The 22,718-nt window shown below is 46.1% G+C and overlaps 1 protein-coding gene across 1 annotated transcript in view; it reads left to right on the top strand.

The window, feature by feature from the left end:
* RAD54L2 (RAD54 like 2) overlaps window positions 1-22,718 on the top strand; it is a gene marked incomplete in the record, with an annotated part of 296,852 nt that overhangs the window by 256,197 nt on the left and 17,937 nt on the right. The window contains 1 exon segment of the mRNA XM_029599564.1: window positions 22,250-22,339. Coding sequence (XP_029455424.1) covers window positions 22,250-22,339 — 90 coding nt within the window.

Genomic DNA, 22,718 nt, shown 5'->3' with positions numbered 1-22,718 from the left:
TACAACTTGTGCAATCACTCAAGTGTCAAATAGCGATATATTTTATAGCTATTTTCTCCAAGAACAAGCAGGATGGTAGTCCTCACACATGGGTGAATCATCAGATGGAGCTCAGCATGCCGCTAACCATGTGTCCAAGAAGGGACCCTCTTCAGTCTCTTCCTTTCTGCGAAGCTTTCGCCTCGTGGTTGTGGAGCTCGCGCTTGTTTCTTTTCTCTGCAGTTATGCATCGCCTGTGCCGCATAGGGTCCCTCGCATTTTTCGGGATCTCTCCCTGCTATTTTGGTAAGTTCCTCAGGTTCTTGCGGTCGATTGCCCTGGTGGCCAACGACCATTGACTATGCTCTGCATTCTTTTTGTGATGGCATCTTCCAGCTTTCTCCAGTACCCCCCCCCCCCCCCCCCACCGTGCTCCCGGTCTATGTCCATCACAGACCCTCACGAGGTCTGTATCCTCTGCCTGGGGGCATCCCATGATGTCTGCGGTTACAATCTCTGTGCCCAGATGACCCCCAAGAACCATTGGTCACGCTTGGATAAGATAGAGAAGTTATTCAGCCCTAAACGTTCGGATCCGGCATCAGGGACTTCTACCCCTCTTGGGAAGGAAGTCCCAGAACTCGACCCCTTCGGGGTCTCCTCTGCTGCCGCTCCTCGGTCCTGTGGTGGGAGCAGGGGACCAAGTGAGCTCGATGTCTTCCCGTTCCAGGTCGGGTTCTTCTCCGTCACAGTCTGTTCCGGGTAAGGGCCAAGGTGAGCATTGGGAAAAGTTGGGGAAGCATTGCCATCGGTCATCTTCCTCCAAACCGGACCGCAGACAGGCATTGGCTGCATCGGTGCCTCCCCCGAAGTGGTCTCGGGCGGAGAAAGCAACTTCCTCTGATCCTTCCAGGGACTCTCGGTGGCCTCCACCGGTGCCAGGGGGGGCTCAGTATCTCCCCATGATCTGGGGGACATTCTGATTCTGCCGCCGCCTCCTCAAGCCGTTTTATCCGCAGCAACTTTTGAGGAGGAGTTGGAGAGATGCATGCGGTTGGCAGTCAGCCAGGCCCTGCAGGGCATTGAGCCTCCAGATCCACTGGGACCGCCACCACCACAGGAGCTGACTCCACTGGTGCTTGCGCCACTATTGGAGTGGCTGGATATGCTGCTTGGTGTTTTGCCGGCACCGATGCCCCAAGCCCCTTCGCAGCCAAAGGGAGCATTGCTGTTGCCGCCACTGGCTCCCATTCCACTGAGTGTTTCCTCAGACGCCCTCAGTGCCATCAGTGCCCCTGGCACCTCCAAAGCTGTTAGATCCATCGGCACTTATGCAGCCTCAAGCCCCTCCAGGGCCCTCTGTTCCCTCGGTTCCAACGAGGCTTGCGCTTATGGCACAGTTGAGTGCTCGGCCTCTCACATCTCCGGATGTGCAAAGTGAGGGGGAGGCCCTTTATGATCCCTGGGAAGGGGAGGCATCCATGCCCTCCACAGAGGAATCAAAAGATTTGCCCTCAGAGACTTCTCCACTGGAGGAACGGCGAAAATCCCCCCCCACCTCCAGGAGGATTTCTCCTTCACTGGATTCGTAAAGGCCATGGTGGAATTGGTGCCTTTCCAGCTCTTTAATGGAGCAGGACTCTAGGCACAAGATGCTAGAGAACTTGCAATTCCTGGATGCCCTGAATTGGTGGTGGCTGTTCCAGTCCATGACATCTTCAAGAAGCTGGTAGCCTGCCTCTGGGAGCACCCATCTATGTTCCTCCATTGAACTGCAAGACGGACGCGATTTATCTAGTCCAGCCTACCACCGGTTTTGAACGCCAACAGCTCCCTCACCAGTCGGTGGTGGTAGAGTTGGCCTTGAAGAAGGCAAAGAGGCTTCGCACTCATGCCTCAACCCCCCTGGGCCAGGAGCATAGAGCTCTGGACGCTCTCGGGTGCCGGGTGTTTCAAGGCACTATATTAATGGCCAGGTGGGTCAGTACTCCAGGAACCTATGGAAGCAGGCCCAGGAGTTTGGAGAACGCCTCCCGCAGCAATTTCAAGAGGAGTTCCAGAGGGTAGTGAGGTAGGGCCTAGAGTGTGATAAGCTCTGCATATGACATCTTCGAGATGGCCATGAGAACCACCGCAGCAGACATTGGGGATCACCATATGGCTTGGCTGCGCACCTCTGATCTGTGCCCTGAGGTCCAGGACCGCCTGGTACAGGCGGTCCTGGACCTCAGGGCAAGGTACAGGGCAAGGTACAGATTTCACCTGTACCTTGTACAGGTGAAATCTGAAGAACTTTCAAGAGACCCTTCAGCAGTTGTCAGCCAGTACTTCTGACACTCAGCCTCCCAAAAAGCTCCCTCGGCTGTATCCGATGTGGCCTTTTTACCAGTCGCGTAAGTACTACCCGCCGGTCCCTAAAGCGAGACCTCAACGGCCTCCAACGAGGCTGAGGTCGCAACAGCCTCGTACACCTCATCCAACCCCAGCCCCGCTGCAGAATCCTGTCACGGGGTTTTAACTGGTGGCCAGGGAGCATGAGCTAGCCTCCTCTGCATGATGTCGACTCTCCAGTGGGTGCTCGACTGCAATTCTTTGCAGACCGATGGAACTTCGATTTACATTGGACTTCTGGGTCCTGTCTATCATGAGCCAGGGATGCGGGTTGCATTTCCAACGAGTTCCACACCACTCACCTCCGTGTCCTCGGTGGAAAGCAGTAGGGAACTTGCAAATACTTCAGGTAGAGCTCTCCGCCTTTGTAATGGCTCGGGCAGTCGAACCGGTTCTGCCAAGCCACCAGGGCGAAGAATTCTACTCCAGTTATTTTCTGATTCCCAAGAAAACTGGTGACCTTCGGCCCATTCTGGACCTGCGGGTGTTGAACTGGTTTCTGGTCAGAGAAAAGTTCAAAATGGTCATTGGGCACCTTGATTCCCCTCCTCAAGGCGGGAGACTGGCTCTGCTCCCTCGATCTCAAAGATGCATATGAACATATCCCCTACTTCTCAGGCAGATCGCCAGTAACTGCGATTCCTGGTAGATGGGAAACACTATCAGTACTGGGTGCTGCCCTTCAGCCTTGTATCCGCACCCTGCGTTTTCACCATGTGCCTGGCGGTAATTGGAGCCTATCTTCAGAGGCGAGGGGTTCATGTTTTCCCTTACCTCGATGATTGGCTTATCAAGAATGACCCCAGGCAGGGGGCACAGAGTGCCCTGCGAGTCACAGTGAGTCTTGGAATATCTGGGTTTTCTGATCAACTATCCAAAATCCCATCTCCAGCCATCCTTACAACAGGACTTTATTGGGGCCCGGCTGGACACCCATCCAGATGAAGGCTTTTCTACCTTGAGACAAGGCAGAGACCCTTGCGACTCTTGCTTGGGTAGTCTCCGGTTGCTCCCATGTCTCAGCACACCAGTTTCTCCGATTACTGGGTCATATGGCAGCGACTGTGCATGTTATGCAGTTTGCTCAACTTCACATGCGCAGGGCTCAGTGGACGTTACGCTCCCAGTAGTGTCAATCTACCCAGGATCTACTGGCTGGTGCCCTAATCACCATGCTCCTTTGGAAATCTCTTGTGTGGTAGACAGCCCTGTCAAATTTGGAGTGGGGGATGCCCTTTTGGAGCCCGCAGCCCTCCACACCTAGGGTCTTTGGTCCATGCAGGAGATGCAGTCCCAGATCAACTTCCTGGAATTGTGGGTGATCAGGTACGCCCTACAGGTATTCAGAGAGCAACTTCTCAACAAAGTGGTCCTTGTTGAGACCGACAGTCAGGTAGCTATGTGGTATCTGAACAAGCAGGGAGGAACAGGGTCGTACGTCCTCTGTCAGAAGACAATTCAGATCTAGTCGAGGACCATCGAGAATGGCGTTCTCCTTAGAGCGCTGTACCTCCCTGGAGTGCAGACTCCTTGAGCCAAGCCTTCTGGCCTCACGAGTGGTCCCTCAATCAAGAGGTAGTGAACTGCATCTTTCGCTTGTGGGGGACCCTGGACCTGGACCTCTTTGCTTCCATGGAAACAGGAAGGTGGATTGCTTCTGCTCCCTAGGCCAGATAAGCAGAGGATTGGTGGCAGATGCCTTTTCAATTCACTGGGATACCGGGCTGCTATAGGCTTACCCTCCCCTTCCTCTCATCTCAAAAACACTCCAAAAGCTCCAACATGACAGGGGTACCATGATCCTGATTGCAGCCTTTTGGCCTTGCCAGGTCTGGCTCCTGCTTCTACGGGAGCTGGCCTCGCGCCCCCCCCCCTCCCCCCCCTCCCCGATTCCATTGGGGACTGCTCTGGACCTAAACTCTCAAGACCAGGGCAGGCTCCGCCACCCCAACCTCCAAGCCCGGTCTCTCATGGCTTCGATGTTGACAGGGTGACTGTTCAGGCTCAGGGCCTTTCGGAGGGAGTATCGCAAGTCCTGCTGGAGTCCAGAAAACCCTCTACGAGAAAATCCTATAATCTCAAGTGGAAGTGATTTTTGGCTTGGTGTGGAGGGCACGGTCTGGTTCCCCACCAAAGCTTTTTGACTACCTATTGTACCTCTCCAAGTCTGGTCTGCAGACCACGTCAGTGAGAGTTCAACTTAGTGCCACTAGGGCACACCATCAGGGTAGGGATGGTGCCTCCATTTCCACCCATTCGCTTATGGGGGCGGTTCATGAAGGGCTTGTTACAACTTAAGCCCCCCACTCGACCGCCAGCAGTCTCGTATGACCTCAACGTTGTCCTGTCTCAGCTTATGAAGGCTCCATTTGAGCCTTTGCAGTCCTGCAACCTGGAAGGTCATCTTCTTGGTTGTGGTTACTTCAGGGTGCGTGAGCTGCAAGCTCTGGTGTTGTACCCCCTTATACAAAATTTTGTCATGATAAGGTGGTTCTGCATACGCACCCAAAGTTCCTTCCTAAGGTGGTCACAGAGTTCCATCTCAATCAAACCATTGTGTTACCTTCCTTTTTCCAAGGCCGCACGCTCACCACACTCTGGATTGTAAAAGGGCTCTGGCCTTTTACTTGGAACAGATGGTGACTCACTACCTATCTACTCAGCTATTTGTCTCCTTTGACAAAAACAGATTGGGGGTCGCGGTATCCAAGCAGACCTTATCTCATTGGCTTGCGGACTGTGTTTTATTTTGCTATGCTCAAGCTGGCTTACAGCTTGAAGGCCACATCAAGGCTCACTCCATGCGGGCCATGTCAGTTTTGGTGGCTCACTTGCATGCAGTCCCCATTCATGAGATTTGCAGAGCAGTGACCTGGAGTTCTCTCCACACGTTCACCTTGCATTACTGCCTGGATGTGGATGGCCAGTGGGACAGTCATTTCGAACAGTAGGTCCTCCATAATCTCTTTCAGTCATGAATCCCAATTCTCCCTCCTTGGACCCTTCCTTGGGTGCAGGCCTGCTCCTCTAGTTACTGCAGCTCTAGTTGTTCACATTTGCACCTGTTCTATGCTGCACATGTTGGGAACGGCCTTGACCTACTTAATCACCCACGAAACCTGCCTGCTGCCCTGCAGAGTTAGGTTTCTCTCGGTTTGTTATGTTATTTTTCGCGAATTCTGTTATAAGACTGAAGAGGGACCCAGTGTGGTTAGCAGCATGCTGGGCATGTTCAGTGTGCCAGTCAAGGTTTCCTGTGTGTGAAGACTAACATCTTGCTGTCCTTTGAGAACACCTTTTACAGGTAATACCTCGAGAGCTGAAATAGAACTCCTTCCCATATGCAGAAAGCAGCTGTCCCAAGCTTTATCCTCCAGTGTCTGACTCAGATTACGCTCCCATGCTAACTGAAAATTTGACCTTTTTTTATTATGTTATTTTTATTTGATTTCAAACAAATAACATTGAACCAATGTATACAGAAAAACACAGAAAGGAAAATTTTCACATGTAAAACAGTCGAAGACCCAGTAACTGAGGAATAACAATATTTATCTGAATATTATTAGTATGCACGGGTGGCATTCACATTAAAGCAGTAACATAGAAAAGTTCTATATATAGGGACTGCATAGTAACCTTACTTAATGTCCAACTCCTTCTTGAGGATTCTTAGGAGTGCGAGTCTAAATACTGCCTCAGCTGCTCCGATTCCATAAAGATGTATCTATCATTTTGGAAAACAATTATACATCTACAAGGGAATCTCAAGTATAACTTGGCTTCTCTTGTGATTACTTCATTTTTCATCTGTAAGAAAACTTTTCTCTTTTCCTGCATCCTTTTTGTGATATCAGGAAATATTCTGATTTGCTTTCCAGGTTAAAGCACCGTTCTTAAGTTTTTTTAACTTGTACACTCTATGGTAACAATACTTTTACCGGCCTTTCTTCTTTCCAGCTTGTTGCAAGCTTCCAAGTTCTCTCCCCCTGTTGATTGTAACTTTTGATTTATTCCTACTTATTGTTATATTTCGTTTACCTGAATTGTTACTCTAGTTTTTCCCTTTGTTAAACTGTAAACCGATCCGATATGGTAATTTACTATGAAGGTCGGTATAAAAAACTGTTAAATAAATAAAAATAAAAATAAATAAAATTGTTGTTGTTTGCAGAAATATAATTGAAGAATCAAATCTCTATCAGCTTGCTGCAAAAATGATTCCAGGAGTGTGGCTCTCCTTTCAATATTTGTTTCAAAGGATTTTTCTATTATGTCCGATAAATTATCAGCTAACGTTTCCTCCTGCTCCCTTATATCCTGCTTAGAAGGAAGATATATTATTTTAGAAGTCACGGGTATTGATGTTTCTGTGTAACCTAGTATATTAATTAACTCTTAAAAAGATCTTTAGCAGTCATCCATCTTGTCCTAGGAAAGTTAAGAAATCTCAAATTTGTTCTTCTCAGTTCATTCTCAAAATAATCCATTTTCCTTGCCATGATCGTGTCTGATTTTATCAGGTTACACTGGACCTCTTTAACATTTTTTACCTCGGATTCAATTATTTTTACCTTTGCATCTATCTCGATAATAGCTTTCTCCTGAGATTGAGCTTTACTTAAATTTTCTTTCACTATTGCAGTCAAGTCGGTTACAGCTCTATTCAAAGTTATTATGGCCTTCCATATTTCCTCTAGAGTGATTTTAACCGGCATTTCCAAAGTTGGAGGCAGCTGAATTTGTATTTCAGACTTTTTTTCTCCTACCTCCGAAGGGCGTCTCACGCCTTCCGACCGCTGTTCCTCCTCCAACCGGCCCTTGGAGCCCAAATAGAACAGGCTCTCCGAAGCATTCGGCTCCTCGCCACTGCTTCTCAGATCTATCGGTGTCCTCAGTGGATGTTGTTCCATCGGCGATCTCAGCTGTATTTCCCCCTCTCTTTCTGGGGGGCCCAATGGCGGAGTCGGCGGAGTTGGGGCTCCGGGACTCAGGGATGTCTCCTCAGCCATGGCACCCAGCGGCTGGCTGGTCTCGCCCGTGGCTCCTGCTTCCGGTCCAGGGTGTACCATTCTCCCGAAGGCTTCCTCAATCCTCGGCTGCCCCGATGAAATTGTAGGTGTTGAAGTAAAACTTTCGTGTATCTTGGCCTTGCGTTTTGTATGTGGCATTTTCCAGTCCCAAAAAGAAATTAATCCAAAGGTAATAGCAAGTTATTTGGAGGTTTCCTCAGAGCTGAGGGACCTGCATGTTATCTATGCAGCGGCCATCTTGCCCCAAATTTGACTTATCTTTAAATTCTGCATTAAGAATGGTATATATCTTAAATGACACTCTAGTAATAGTCACAAAATCCTTAAAATAAAGTCTTCCCTTTCAATCAATCCCTTTCTGCTTCCTTCCTTTTCATAAAATGTTGTACCTGTAAATAGCAATACTTGTCTGCATTCGGCAAGGAGAATGTACTTTGAACTGATTCAAATAATTTCAACCCCTTTCCCTCCCACAAATGTTTCAGTCTAGTACATTCTCTCTCCTTCCATCTTGCAAAAGCGATTGAATTGGTTTCTGGCTTACATAACCTATTGAAATGAAAAGACATGTGCATAAATTATTTATTGTCCCTTACTGTAGCATGGCTTCATTTAACCCAAATATCCAAATTCAAACTAGGAACAGGCGGCACCTCTGCTGGCAAAAACCTGGCCGTCTTTGACAACCAGGGCAACCCTTTAAGTGTTTTACCTCTTATGCCAGTCTACAATCACCTGTAATTAGGCTGCCACAAAATACCAAAAAAGACATGGCACACCTAGGCCTCCCTTACTTTTCACTTGGTGCATCACTCCCCCTGCCACGCTTGGTGGTTTCCTCTTCCAAATGAGTCTGAATAATTTTGTCTGCCATAGCTTAAGCGAGACCTCTGGAATATTTATGAGAAGCCTCTGAAAGAGATAATTGAATTTCAGCAAAATATTCATTTTTAAAAATCACTATTCTTCCAAACCATGAAAATTCACACCTATCCCATCTATGAAGGTCCTGTTCAGTATTTTTCAGTAATCCCATATAATTCAGTCTATATAATTGATCCAGCCATGCTCCTATTCTTACTTCCAAATATTTCACCCCTTCCTTTATTGCCTTAAATGGGAATCTGTGTAAAATCTCTGTCATATGGGATTCTTAAACTGAAATATTTACTATTCTGGACGTCTCATTTATTTTATAACCCGATACCCTTCCAAATTTCTCTTATCTCCATGATCAAAGCCTGAGTGAGGTTTCCAGGTTTGCTAAAGTGTAAAGAACATCATCTGCAAATAATAATAATTTGTATTCCTCCTCTCCTACTTGAATACACTTGATGTTTGGCAATCAGCTGATTCTCTCTACCATAGGTTCTAAATACAAGGCAAATAGGGGGGATAGAGGGCATCCCTGTCTTGTCCCCTACATACCAGAAAGGTGGGTGAATATCCTCTATTGATTTAGATACAGTACAATTTTCCAGCCAAGTTATAGAATTCTCTGCCAGTCCCAGGAGACCATATCAATCGTCTTTTCTGCAACAGTCGTGAGAATTGATGGGATGTTCTGTCACAGAGCCCACCACACTAAATTAAGGACCCATCAAATATCAGAAACTAATCTCCCCGGTACAAAGCTGGTTTGTTCAATGTGTAGTAGGGAGAGCGCAATTGTTCCTAATTTCAGTGCTAACACTTTGGCTAAAATCTTTAAATCTACATTAATAAGGGAAATAGGGCAGTAAGAGCCACATAGAGTCGCATCTCTACCTGGTTTCGCAAGCACCATAATTCCCGCCATATTGGAATCTCCTTTGATATCATTACCTGTCAATAATGAATTGAACATCAATATCAATGGTTGGATAATGACGGACTCATAAGTTTGTAAAATTTGGAGGAATACCCATCCATTCCTGGGGGCCTTGCCTTATTTTAAATCTTTAATTACTCTCTCAACTTCAAGCATTATCTCCTTATTTAGCACTTCCCGTGTACTACCCTCTAATATTGGTAGATCAGTTCCCTGAAGGTATGTATCTTGTGTCTTCGTTTGTGATCTTTTCGTTTGCTGAATACAGTTCCTTAGAGAATTAAGGAAAGCATTTGCTAATACCCTCTGAATTCAGAATAATTTTACCACCCGTATCTTTGATCTTAAAGATTTGATTCTGTATCATTCTCTCTTTCAATTTCCTGGCCAACAACCTGCTTCCTTATTATGTTCAAAATATTTCTATTTAACCTTTTCCATTTGATCAATCTCTCCTATATCCAAATCCCTTAATTCTTTCCTTTCAGAATCTGTTGTATTAAATGATCCGGTGGAGCCCTCTTGTGGTGAACTTCTAATTTGGCTAGTTTCTGCGTTAAACTTAATCTAGTTTTCTCCCTCTGATTTTTAACATAGGTTGCTCTGCCAATAATTTCCCCCCATGCCAGTTCTTTCAAACAGTCCCACAGAGTAAATGGAGACACTTTCCCATTATCATTTTCATGCAGATACTGCTACAACTCCAATTGCAGTTGTTTACAAAACTCATGATCCCCCAGTATGTTTTCATTAAACTTCCAAAATCCCTGAACCAGACAGAGATACCCAAATGGTAGTGTGATCAGACAAGTGATTGGTTCAATTTCATCTTCCCGCACCTAAGATGTTTTCATATCAAAAAAATAAATTCTAGTGTATACTTTATGCACTTTAGAGTAAAATATATAGTTGCACTCAGAGGGATAATGTAGTCTCCAACATCCATTAGTCCCCAATCTGCCACCAGAATTGTCCAGGAATAGGTCTCTTGTTAAGTTAAAGTCACTGCCAATAATAAGCTAACCTTCAGTCCAACTTCCCAGGGCTTTATTTATTTATTGGTTTTTGTATACGGTCACTTGGGTTCCATCGTAATGGTTCACAACAATAAATAATGCACAATAAATATACTAAAATCAACTTCCTAGGACTAAAAAATAAAACAAATTACAACCATTCAATATAACAACTCATAAACCAATTAAATCAACTTATCATACGACTATCCCTCCCGCCTCCTATCTTATGACCAATGTATGGTGGAAACAATAACACCCAAACCATTTGTGCTGAATTGGGTGCATAGACATTAACTAGAGTATATAAATGTGTATTCATGGTCAACTTGATTATAACATATTGGCTTTCATTATCTCTGGTGACTGCATTTCCACAATAAGGTGTTTTGCTATTAATATTCCCACGCCACTGTATTTATGTTGTGCTCTGGCTGCAGCAAAAGATTGCTGAGGAAAATGCTTAGATAATAATAATAAACACTCATGTCTTTTTTTTTTTTTTTTCAAATGTTTCTTGACAGAAAAAAATATCCACATTCATATGAAGAGCTTCCTTGAACAATAATTTCCTCTTAAGTGGAGTATTTAATCCTTTTACATTCAAGGATGCTATTTTAAGTTTAGACATTGTTAAATTCTGTATGTGCCTCTATCATAACCAAAGTATCTTTCGCAAAACTACCCCCTCTCGAACAAGTCACAGGAAACATCCACCAGAAATCCCAGTTACAATCACTGTTGACCAACATCAACCATCCCAAATAATAGCAAGTTTTCCAAAAACACTGATTAATATACCCTCCCTACCTTGCCCGCCCTTCCCTCTCTCTTCTGCCACAATCTCTATCCTTAGGAATGATGTAATTGCCTCCAGATGTCCCCCCACACCCAACATTTTCTAGAACAGTATGTATGAAAAAATAAATGCTTATTGGTTTACCATTCCCTCATTTCCACTCGCGAAGAAGATGAAACTAATGAATTAAGTGAGGCAGTTCTCTCTTCCGTCATCAGGCTACCACTTCTCTAGAGGAGGATGAGCCCTCTGACTGCCGATGCAGTTGCGTACCACCATACACCTTTGCCATTTGGTCGACGTTGTAGGTCCACTTGCATGAAGCGATTGTGGCATTTTTCCAACAGCTTGCAAAATTTCTGTCATTTCCTCCACTATTTTGACCCGAGTTATCACTCCATTTATTGTGACGCTCACTTCAAATGGGAATAACCATCTGTATTTAATTTGCTCTCTGTGCAAGACATATAGAAGGTCCTTGAACTCTTCTCCTTTTTATTGTTGTTGGGGATATATCTCAAAAGAGCTCAAGCTTATGGCCTTTCCAAAGAATCTCTCCCATCTTTCTGGCCTGATTTAGAACTTTCTCTTTAATGGAAAACTTATGGAAACAGATGACATTGTCCCTTGGTATATTACCTCTAAGTTTATGTGGCTCTATTGAATTTGATTGTAGGCATCTCCTACACCTCTTCATTTAGTCCCAGAATCAGCATGCAAAATGCTTAAGGCCACCTGCGAGCAATCTTGAAATGCAACTCCCTCTGGAACAACTTGTATGATGATATTCCCTCTCCGCGATCTGTCTTCTAAATCCTCAATGCAGTCTTTCAGGCCTGAATTATCTGCTTTCAGATCTGTAATCACCGACCATTGTTGCTGCAAAGCTGCGTCATTCGCATCAAGACAGCTTTCCATCTCCTCAAATCACGTTCCCAAGTCTGTAAGGTCTTTTTTGAGTTCAACAACTGTGGTCTGATTCTCAGTTTTCATTGTTCCTGTGTCTTTTTGTAAGTCCAAGAACCAACTTTGAAAATCAGCACATGGCTGTATTTCTTGGCATCTTAGCTGTGCATCTGCTGCTGTTTTTGCTTTGCTGCTATTACAGCCTACCTCCTTAGTTCTATCTCCGTTGGTCTCCACCCCCATCGGGCCTTTCTCCTCAAGCGCCACAGCAGAGGCAAACTAGAAATATTTTAAATCAATTACTTCGTTGTGTGCCGACATCCCTAAATCTTCCGACACTCACAGAAATTATTCGCACTTCACCAGCTGGAAGGAAGATTGAGATGGATCGAGATTAATTGTGAAGATGTCGAGAGCTTGCTGTTCAGGTGGCCATCTAGGAGCATGACATCACTTCCTCCCCAGTGGTGTTGCGTGTGCCCAGGCCCTCTCACCCTCATCTGCCTGTTCCAGCGTCTGGCTCCACTTCCCTCACGGACATGAGCCGCCGCCTTCGACCTCGGGCCACTCCCGATGCTCCTGACTCCGCGATGGACGTTCGTGCTCAACAGCGGGCCTCCCCACATGGTCTGCGGGGAGATGCCGCTGTCCTGCTCTGCGCCCCTCCCTAGACGCATGCATACGCATCTCCTCTTCCTTTAAAGGGGCCGCAGTGGGAAACTAATCCGTGGCCCCGGATGATGACGTCACTGGGTCCCAGTATTTAAGGCTGGGCCCAGCCACAGTTAGTTACCTTTGCAACAGGTCTCCATGCTGGTCGTGTACTTCATGTTCCTGGTTCCTGTCTCGTCCGTATTCCTAATCCTAGTCCTGATATTCTTCCCTGTTCCTGTGTCCTGCATTTACTCTACTTGTTCTTCGGATTGACTCCTGGACCCAACCTCTGCTTTGCCTGACCACGCTACTGATCATCTCCTGGACCTGACCTCTGCCTTGCCTGACTACGCTATAGATTATCTCCCGGACCTGACCACTGCCTTGCCTTACCATTCTTCCTTGCCTGCCACCTGCCCTGACTCCAGCTGTTCAATGACGCCTCTGCTATACTTATTCTGGACTTGGCTTCTCAGGCTTCGACCTGTTCTTACTCAGGTGCCCCCAGTCTGTCTCTCGTTCCATTAGGCACCCAGGTCTCTGGGACTCTGCCTCATCCAGATCAGACCTTCTACCGCTGCTGGTCCCTGGCTGACCTCCTCCTCATCCATAAGAAGACCTCAGACGGAGGCCCACCTAACTCCAGCCGGCCCCGGCACCCAAGAGCTCAACCTGCGGGGAATGAGGGCTGGTATTGGCGAAGCTCCAGTTGACCTCAGTCTGTCAGCCAGCTCCGCCTACTGACAGTGGGGACCCGTAGGGCTTGCCCTGCGGGTAGTGTCAACCCCACATCGGCTGAAGGGTCCACCTCCTGTGCAACAGGTTGCAAAGGCCGTGGACTCGGTGGAGCAGTGTGCCCTCCAGGCCATTCCTGGCCTGGCCTCTAATGTGCAAGAACAGCAGTGGTTTCTTGAGGCATTGGCCTCCTCCATTGAGCATCTTCATGCCCGGCTTGACGCCCAATTTGGTCACTCAGTTCCAGTACCAGCATCAGCTAACCAACAGCCGTCTCCCTCCTCCTTCAGGGCTTTGCTGGCCCTACCAGCTCCGCCTCGTTTCAACGGTGATTCCAAGCTCTGCAAAGGTTTTATCAATCAATGCTAAATGCAGTTTGCTCTGCAGCCATCCACCTTTCAAGATGAACTCACGAAGGTTACCTTCATTCTGTCTCGATTGGAGGGTAAGGCATTGGCATGGGCTTCGCCCCTGTGGGCGCGGTCGGACTCGCTCCTACAAGAACTATCTCGCTTTGTAACCGTCTTCCGTCGGACTTTTGACGACCCAGGATGGCAGGCTGTAGCAAGCACTAATCTTCTTCATTTGCGGCAAGGTCAACAAGCCCTGTTCGATTATGCTATAGGTTTTTGGACTCTGGCTACAGAGCTTTCCTGGCAAGAAGTTTGCCTCCAAGCCATCTACCTGGGCAGACTATCTCCTCAGCTCAAAGATGAACTGGCAGCTCGTGAGCTCCTGTCCTCCCTTGAGGACCTCAACGACCTGACAGGCCGCATCGACCATCGCCTCCAAGAGTGCCATCAGGAGGCTCGGACGCCCAGGAGGTCCACATTGGAGCACTCCCACTCACCACCTACCATAAGTCCCGCCTCTGGCAGGACCCCCTCTCAAGCTAAAGTGGAAGAGCCCATGCAGTTGGGCCGTGGGCGTTTGTCCCCGGAAGAGCACCTCTGGCGGAGGCAGTCGGGCCTATGTCTATATTGTGGAGCTTCAGGCCACCGTCTCCAGACTTGTCCAGTCTGTCCGGGAAACTTCTGGGCCTAAGTTCAGTAGGGGTCCTGAATTTGGGCGCTACTTCTCCGGCCCCTCAGTTGTCTCTACCAGTTACGTTATCCTGGGACTCCTGGTCCTTCCCTGTCCTTGCTCTGATAGATTCTGAAGCAGGGGGAAATTCTATTCTCAAGGACCTAGTTCAGCTTGTGGGTATTGCTACCCGCTCCCTGGAAACCTCTTTGTGTATTTTATCTATTTATGGTGAGCCGTTGCCTGGCCAGATTTCTTTGATAACGAGCCAGTTCGTCGTCTTACTGGTACTCTCCACGTTGAAGAGGTGGAATTCCTCATCTTAGAAAAATCAGTTCACCCGGTGGTCCTGGGACTACCCTGGCTCCAGCATCATTCTCCCCAGTTTGATTGGGGATCCCTCCAGCTCATTGAATGGAGCCCGGCTTGTCACCAGACCTGCTTGAAAAAGGTGGTACCACCTCCTACAGTTTCTCTAGCGACCACTTCCTCCGGCATTCTAGCTCTATACGCAGACTTTGAGGATGTCTTCTCAAAACAGAAGGCTGATATCCTTCTGCCTCTCCATAGGTTCGATTGTCCAATTTAACTTTTGCCTGGTACCACACCTCCTTGAGGCCGGACTTACCCGTTGTCACAACCCAAGGCCCATGCCATGACGGATTATATCCGAGAGAACCTGGCCAAAGGGTTTATTCGTACTTCAGCTTCTCCCACTGGAGTGGGATTTTTCTTCATCACGAAGAAAGACAGATCCGTAAGGCCATGTATTGACTATCACGGCTTAAATGCCATAACTCGTAAAGACAAGTATCCTCTGCCTCTGATCTCTGAATTGTTTGATCGCCTCCAAGGGGCTTCCATCTTTACTAAATTAGACTTAGTTGGAGCCTACAACTTGGTACGCATGTGCCCTGAAGACATCTGGAAAACGGCCTTTAATACCAGGGATGGCCATTATGAATACTTGGTAATGCCCTTCGGCCTTTGTAATGCCCCTGCTGTATTTCAGCGAATGATCAACGAGATCTTCCAAGACCTCCTGTATGTCAAAGTTGTTGCATACCTTGATGATATTCTTGTCTTTTCTAAGGACCTAGCTACTCACCATGCAGATGCTTATACGGTCCTCCAACATCTTCGTGAAAACCATCTTTTTGCCAAGTTGGACAAGTGTCTTTTTGAGCAATCTAGTCTGCCCTTCCTAGGGTATATTATTTCACAACGAGGATTTTCCATGGACCTAGAGAAACTTAGAGGATTCCAAGATTGGCCCCAACTAATGGGTCTCCGAGCTCTACAACGATTCCTAGGGTTCACAAATTGCTACCGCCATTTCATCGTTAACTACTCTACTCTGGCGGCTCCTCTCACGGCTGTGACCCGCAAGGGCCGTGACACTCTGAACTGGTCCCCAGAGGCCCTCACAGCTTTTCAATGTCTTAAAAAGGCCTTCCTCGCTGGACCCTATCTCCGTCACCTGGACCCAAACTGCTCCTTTCTGGTCGAAGAGAATGCCTCTGCTATCAGGGCTGGAGCGGTCTTGAGCCAGCAATCGCCATCTGGGACCCTGACTCCATGTTCCTTTTTCTCCCGCAAGTTCTCCCCCGCAGAACAGAATTACAGTATCTTTGATCGGGAGTTACTTGCAATTAAGCTGGCCTTAGAGGAATGGCGCCCTTGGTTAGAGGGCGCTCAGCACAAGTTTACAATTTTCACTGATCACAAAAAGCTTGAACACCTGAGTCATGCCCAGCGTCTCAACGCTCGCCAGGCCCACTGGGCCTTGGTTCTTATCCAGGTTTAATTTCGAACTCCGGTATCACCCAGCAGAGAAGAACCTCCGGGCGGATGCCCTATCTCCCTTCTTTGAACCTGAAGTTGTTCCTGAAGAGCCTAGTCACATCATTGATCCCGCATGTATCTGCTTATCCGCAACTTTCCCAGTCCCTGCTTGGAAAACAGTCTTGCCTCGCCGTCTTCGTGAGAGAGTTCTCCGATGGGCACATGATTCTGAATTCACCGGTCATCCAAGATGGACGCGAACTCTTGCTCCAGCGATTCTTCTGGTGGCCCATCATGGCCACTAATGCCAGAGCGTATGTTGATTCCTATAATACCTGTGCCCAGCAGGAGCCCCCGGTCGGTTGGCTCTGGGGGCCTTCTCCAGCCACTTCCTGCTCTGGAGGAGCCGTGGACACATCTTTCCACGGATTTTGTTGTGGATTTGCCGCCGTCAAAAGGAAACACTGTTATATGGGTCATCATCGACAGGTTTTCTAAAATGGCCCATTTTGTTCCACTGCCAGGCCTACCTTCTGCTCTAGAATTGGCATGCCTCTTTTTCCTTCATGTATTCCATCTGCACTACTTACCCAAGGACATAGTCTCGGATTGAAGTCCCCAGTACCCGCTACTGGCTCGCTCTGTGCTGCAAGTTCGGCATTAACATCAGTCTTACCACAGCTTACCATCCACAGGCCAACAGTCAAGCCGAACTTATGAACCGTTCCCTAAAAGCCTTTCGCCGCGCCTACATAAATAATCGGCAGGACAACTGGGCAGAACTTCTCCCTTGGGCGGAGTTTTCCCATAACTCCCACATCGCCGCTTTTACATGAGTATCACCATTCACCATTGTCTATGGTAGGCAGCCATGGCCTCCATTACCTATTCGCTGACTGTGCCCTCGCCAGTCGCACAAACCACTGCTGATGCCCTTAAAGCCCTTTGGAATCAGACTAACCTTCATTTGTGCCAAGCAGCGGCCGGGCTAAGATGTCCACGGACACCCATTGAATCTGTGCTCCTGAATTCCTTCCTGGTCAAAAAGTCTGGTTAAGTACATGATACATCTGTCTCAAGGTACTATCTCAAAGATTTGCACATAGATACATTGGACTTTTTCCAGTCATCCGTCATATTGGATCTGTCACTTACCAGCTCCAGTTGCCATCGACTCTGGGTATTCACAGCACATTCCATGTGTCATTATTGAAGCCGGAGATTCTTTCTTGGCCTTCTCGTAAGGTACCTGAACCATCTCATCTGGTTGCTGAGTCTGATACTACTTACAAGGTCCGTGAAGTTCTTGATATCCGCCGTAAGGCCATTGGTGGGAATACCTCCTCTCGTGGGAGGGTTACGGCCCAGAAGAAAATTCTTGGGAGCCAGCTTGTAACATCTTGGATAAAAGACTTCCTTCAGAATTCTGAAATGGAAATCACGGAAAGGGCCACCCTTTTTGTTCAATTTTACACAGAAATAGAGAAAAATTTCCTGATGAAAGCTTTTTTCCAAAATATTAATGATGTTTTCATGGGAGGGGCAGTGAGGGTTTATCCTGACCTCTCGCGTCCCACCCAACAACGTAGGAGAATGTTCTTAGCTATGCGGCCGGAGGTCTTGGCCAAAGGGGCTAGCTTTGCTCTCCGTTTTCCTTGTAGATGCATTGTAAAATATGCTGGAAATATATATGTTTTCTTTATGCCAGATCAATTGAGAGAGTTTTTGGATGGTAGGACCACAAGTTAATTACTCGGAGTCAAATGTAAGAGAGATTGCAAGCCTGTTAAGCGTAATATTATTTCAATTATATACTTCTCAGTGTTTTTCCTTTGGTTTCCTTCCCCTCCCTTTTGCCTATGAAAAACAAATGATTATTTTGATGTATCCATTATATATGAATATATATATGTAATGGTAAATATATTCTTTTCTTTTCTTTCAATTTTCTGTAATTTCAGCCAAGGTATATTCCTTGTAATTATTTTTAAAAAATTCATAAATAAAGAATTAAAAAAAAAAAAAAAAAAGACTTCCTTCTACAGTTTCATCGTGCCTATCCGGGCAAACCCAGACATCCAAGAGGGGGGGGTACTGTTGCGTCTGGTGGCCGTGGCAGGCCCACAGCCAGGCCCTCTTACCTTCATCTGCCTGTTCCAGCGTCTGGCTCCACTTCCCTCGCGGCCGTGGGCTGCTGCCTTCGACCTCGGGCAACCCCCGATGCTCCTGACTCCGTGAAGGACGTTCGTGCTCTGCGGCAGGCCTCCCCGCATGGTCCGCAGGGAGATGCCACCATCCTGTGCCTCGCCCCTCCTAGACGCATATCTACTCTTCCTTTAAAGGGGCCGCGGCGGAAAACTAATCTGCGGCCCCGGATGATGACGTCACTGGGTCCCGGTATATAAGGCTGGGCCCGGCCACAGTTAGTTGCCTTTGCAACAGGTCTCCATGCTGGTCGTGTACTTCATTGCCTCCTCTGGTGATTCCTTCAAGTTCCGTGTTCCTGTCTCATCCGTATTCCTGGTCCTGATATTCTTCCCTGTTCCTGTGTCCTGTGTTTACTCTACTTGTTCTACGGATTGACTCCTGGACTCGACCTCTGCTTTGCCTAACCACGCTATTGATTATCTCCCGGACCTGACCACTGCCTTGCCTTACCATTCTTCCTTGCCTGCCACCTGCCCTGACTCCAGCCTGTTCAACGACACCTCTGCTATACTTATTCTGGGCCCAGGTCTCGAAGACTTTGCCTCATCCAGATCAGACCTTCTAATCCTACCACTGCTGGTCCCTGTCTGACCTCCTCCTCGTCCATAAGAAGACCTTGGACGGAGGCCCAGCTAACTCCAGCCGGCCCCGGCACCTAAGGGCTCAACCTGTGGGGAACGAGGGCTGGTATTGGCGAAGCTCCAGTCGGCCTCCGTCAGTCAGCCAGCTCCTCCTACTGACGGTGGGGACCCCTAGGGCTTGCCCTGTGGGTAGCATCAACCCCATCTCGGCTCAAGGGTCCATCTCCTGCGCAACAAGTGGTTCCAGATATTTAAGCAGTGTACTTGCACATAACAGTGTGGTTGGTAAAAGCTTGCCAAGAAGTTAACCGTTCTTAGCAATGCTTTTGCCATCCACATTATTATGTGCAAGTATGCTGGTTAAATCTCTGGAACCACTGAAGGAGTCCCCCTGAAGCAGGAAGTTTCCAAAACAAGCTCGTATTGGGGACGTTCAATACCAATGAATATTAATGTGTATTCAAATTAAGATGAGCGATTTCCGATTGATTTTGGTATATACCGTTTGACTATCTTCAGCGCGGTTTTATGTTGTGGACATCAGACCACACAATTATGTCTGCACGGTGCATAGAAGTTCTCAATAGGAGCATAAGAACATGCCATACTGGGTCAGACCAAGGGTCCATCAAGCCCAGCATCCTTTTTTCAACAGTAGCCAATCCAGGCCATAAGAACCTGGCAAGTACCCAAAAACTAAGTCTATCCCATGCTACTGTTGCTAATAATAGCAGTGGCTATTCTCTAAGTCAGCTTAATTAATAGCAGGTAATGGACTTCTCCTCGAAGAACTTATCCAATCCTTTTTTAAACACAGCCACACTAACTGCACTAACCACATCCTCTGGCAACAAATTCCATAGTTTAATTGTGTGTTGAGTGAAAAAGAACTTTCTCCAATTAGTTTTAAATGTGCCACATGCTAACTTCAAGGAGTGCCCCCTAGTCTTTCTATTATCCGAAAGAGTAAATAACTGATTCACATTAACCCGTTCTAGACCTCTCATGATTTTAAACACCTCTGTCATATCCCCCCTCAGTCGTCTCTTCTCCAAGCTGAAAAGTCCTAACCTCTTTAGTCTTTCCTCATAGGGGAGCTGTTCCATTCCCTTTAACATTTTGGTCGCCCTTCTCTGTACCTTCTCCATCGCAACTATATCTTTTTTGAGATGCGGCGACCAGATTTCTACACAGTATTCAAGGTGCGGTCTCACCATGGAGCGATACAGAGGCATTATGACATTTTCTGTTTTATTCACCATTCCCTTTCTAATAATTCCCAACATTCTGTTTGCTTTTTTGACTGCCGCAGCACACTGAACCGATGATTTCAATGTGTTATCCACTGTGACTCCTAGATCTCTTTCTTGGGTGGTAGCTCCTAATATGGAACCTAACATTGTATAACTATAGCATGGGTTATTTTTCCCTATATGCATCACCTTGCACTTATCCACATTAAATTTCATCTGCCATTTGGATGCCCAATTTTCCAGTCTCAGAAGGTCTTCCTGCAATTTCACAATCTGCTTGTGATTTAACTACTCTGAACAATTTTGTATCATCTGCAAATTTACTTGTCATATTTCTTTCCAGATCATTTATAAATATATTGAAAAGTACGTGTCCCAATACAGATCCCTGAGGTACTCCACTGCCCACTCCCTTCCACTGAGAAAATTGTCCATTTAATCCTACTCTCTGTTTCCTGTCTTTTAGCCAGTTTGTAATCCACGAAAGGACATCGCCACCTATCCCATGACTTTTTACTTTTTCCTAGAAGCCTCTCATGAGGAACTTTGTCAAATGCCTTCTGAAAATCTAAATATACTACATCTACCGGTTCAACTTTATCTACATGTTTATTAATGCCTTCAAAAAAGTGAAGCAGATTTGTGAAGCAAGACTTGCCTTGGGTAAAGCCATGCTGACTTTGTTCCATTAAACCATGTCTTTTTATATGTTCTGTGATTTTGATATTTAGAACACTTTCCACTATTTTTCCTGGCACTGAAGTCAGGCTAACTGGTCTGTAGTTTCCCGGATCACCCCTGGAGCCCTTGTTAAATATTTGGGTTACATTAGCCACCCTCCAGTCTTCAGATACAATGGATGATTTTAATGATAGGTTACAGATTTTTACTAATAGGTCTGAAATTTCATTTTTTAGTTCCTTCAGAACCCTGGGTTGTATACCATCTGGTCCAGGTGATTTACTGCTCTTCAGTTTGTCAATCAGGCCTACCACATCTTCTAGGTTCACCGTGATTTGGTTCAGTCCATCTGAATCATCACCCATGAAAACCTTCTCTGATACGGGTATCTCCCCAACATCCTCTTCAGTAAACACTGAAGCAAAAAAATAATTTGATCTTTCCGTGATGGCCTTATCTTCTCTAATTGCCCCTTTAACCCCTCGATCATCTAACGATCCAACTGACTCCCTCATAGGCTTTCTGTTTCGGATATATTTACTGTGAATTTTTGCCTCTACGGCCAACTTCTTTTCAAATTCTCTCTTAGCCTCTCTTATCAATGTCTTACATTTAACTTGCCAACGCTTATGCATTATCCTATTTTCTTCTGTTGGATCCTTCTTCCAATTTTTGATTGAAGATCTTTTGGCTAAAATAGCTTCTTTCACCTCCCCTTTTAACCATGCCAGTGATCGTTTTGCCTTCTTTCCACCTTTCTTAATGTGTGGAATACATCTGGACTGTGCTTCTAGGATGTTTTTTGGGGGTTTTTTTTAGTCTCAGGAAATATGTGGACTTTATTTTTAATTGCATTGTTAAAAAGCCATACAAAAATATAAAAAAATTGGGACTGTTAAAAATGTTTAGCATAGTGGGACCAATGATTGCATACAAGGGCTGGAAACTATTTATTACACGCAAAGTTTGCAGCAATGTGACCAGCCCATTTATAAAGGTCCCTTATCAGATATTCAGTTTTGGATTATGGTGTGTGATTGCCAGTTTTTCGAGTTATAAAGTATTTTGTAGAGATTAAAATTCTGACATAACGCAGAGAGGAGGATTTTTTTAAACAAAACATCTTTCTTCAATTTTTAATGCAAAATTACTATTTATTCACTGATTTTAACAGATTGAAAATAATAAAACATTGAATATGGCATATGCAAAAGTTTGACCAGGATGCCTAAACTTTTGCTCACAACTGTATATGTGACCTGAGATCAGAATAGAGTCCATATGTAGCAATGCCAAATGTTTTTAAGTAAAATAATTTTGCAGGCCTTTGTTTTACATTTTCTTTCTTTCTCTCGCATGCATAATTGGCAATTTTATATCATATTTCCCCACCAGATATCGTGATACCTGGAACAAACACCTCAATGGATGTTCAAGCAAGAATCAGTGCAGGGGAAAGCATCCATATTATTAGAGGGACTAAAGGTAGGTGAGATGCACGCATACACCATCTGTCAGTGCTGATCTGATGAATTAAAACATTTGCTTTGATACATGAAGCAAGAGACTGCCATTTTTGTAGACTATGAAGGAGCTTGCAAATTCATTGTTCTCACCTTTTGGAAGGAGATAGGATGATGATGATGCAGAGAACAAAGAAATAGATTTTGGAATTCAGATTGCCCCTTACATGCTGACCCTGGAGTTTTGAGACTTAAGGACATGTGACCTAGTTATTAAGAGTAATGGGCAAACTCTGCTTCTCTGCCGATTCACCTTGTCACTTTGGGTAACTTACTTTACCTACCATTTCATCTTGTTCTGCTATAACCATCCAGCCCTGACAAGTGGATTATCTACCCCT

The sequence above is a fragment of the Rhinatrema bivittatum genome, chromosome 4 (genome assembly GCF_901001135.1).
Source record: "Rhinatrema bivittatum chromosome 4, aRhiBiv1.1, whole genome shotgun sequence".
Lineage (NCBI taxonomy): Eukaryota > Metazoa > Chordata > Amphibia > Gymnophiona > Rhinatrematidae > Rhinatrema > Rhinatrema bivittatum.
This window is presented reverse-complemented; position numbering and strand designations above follow the sequence as displayed.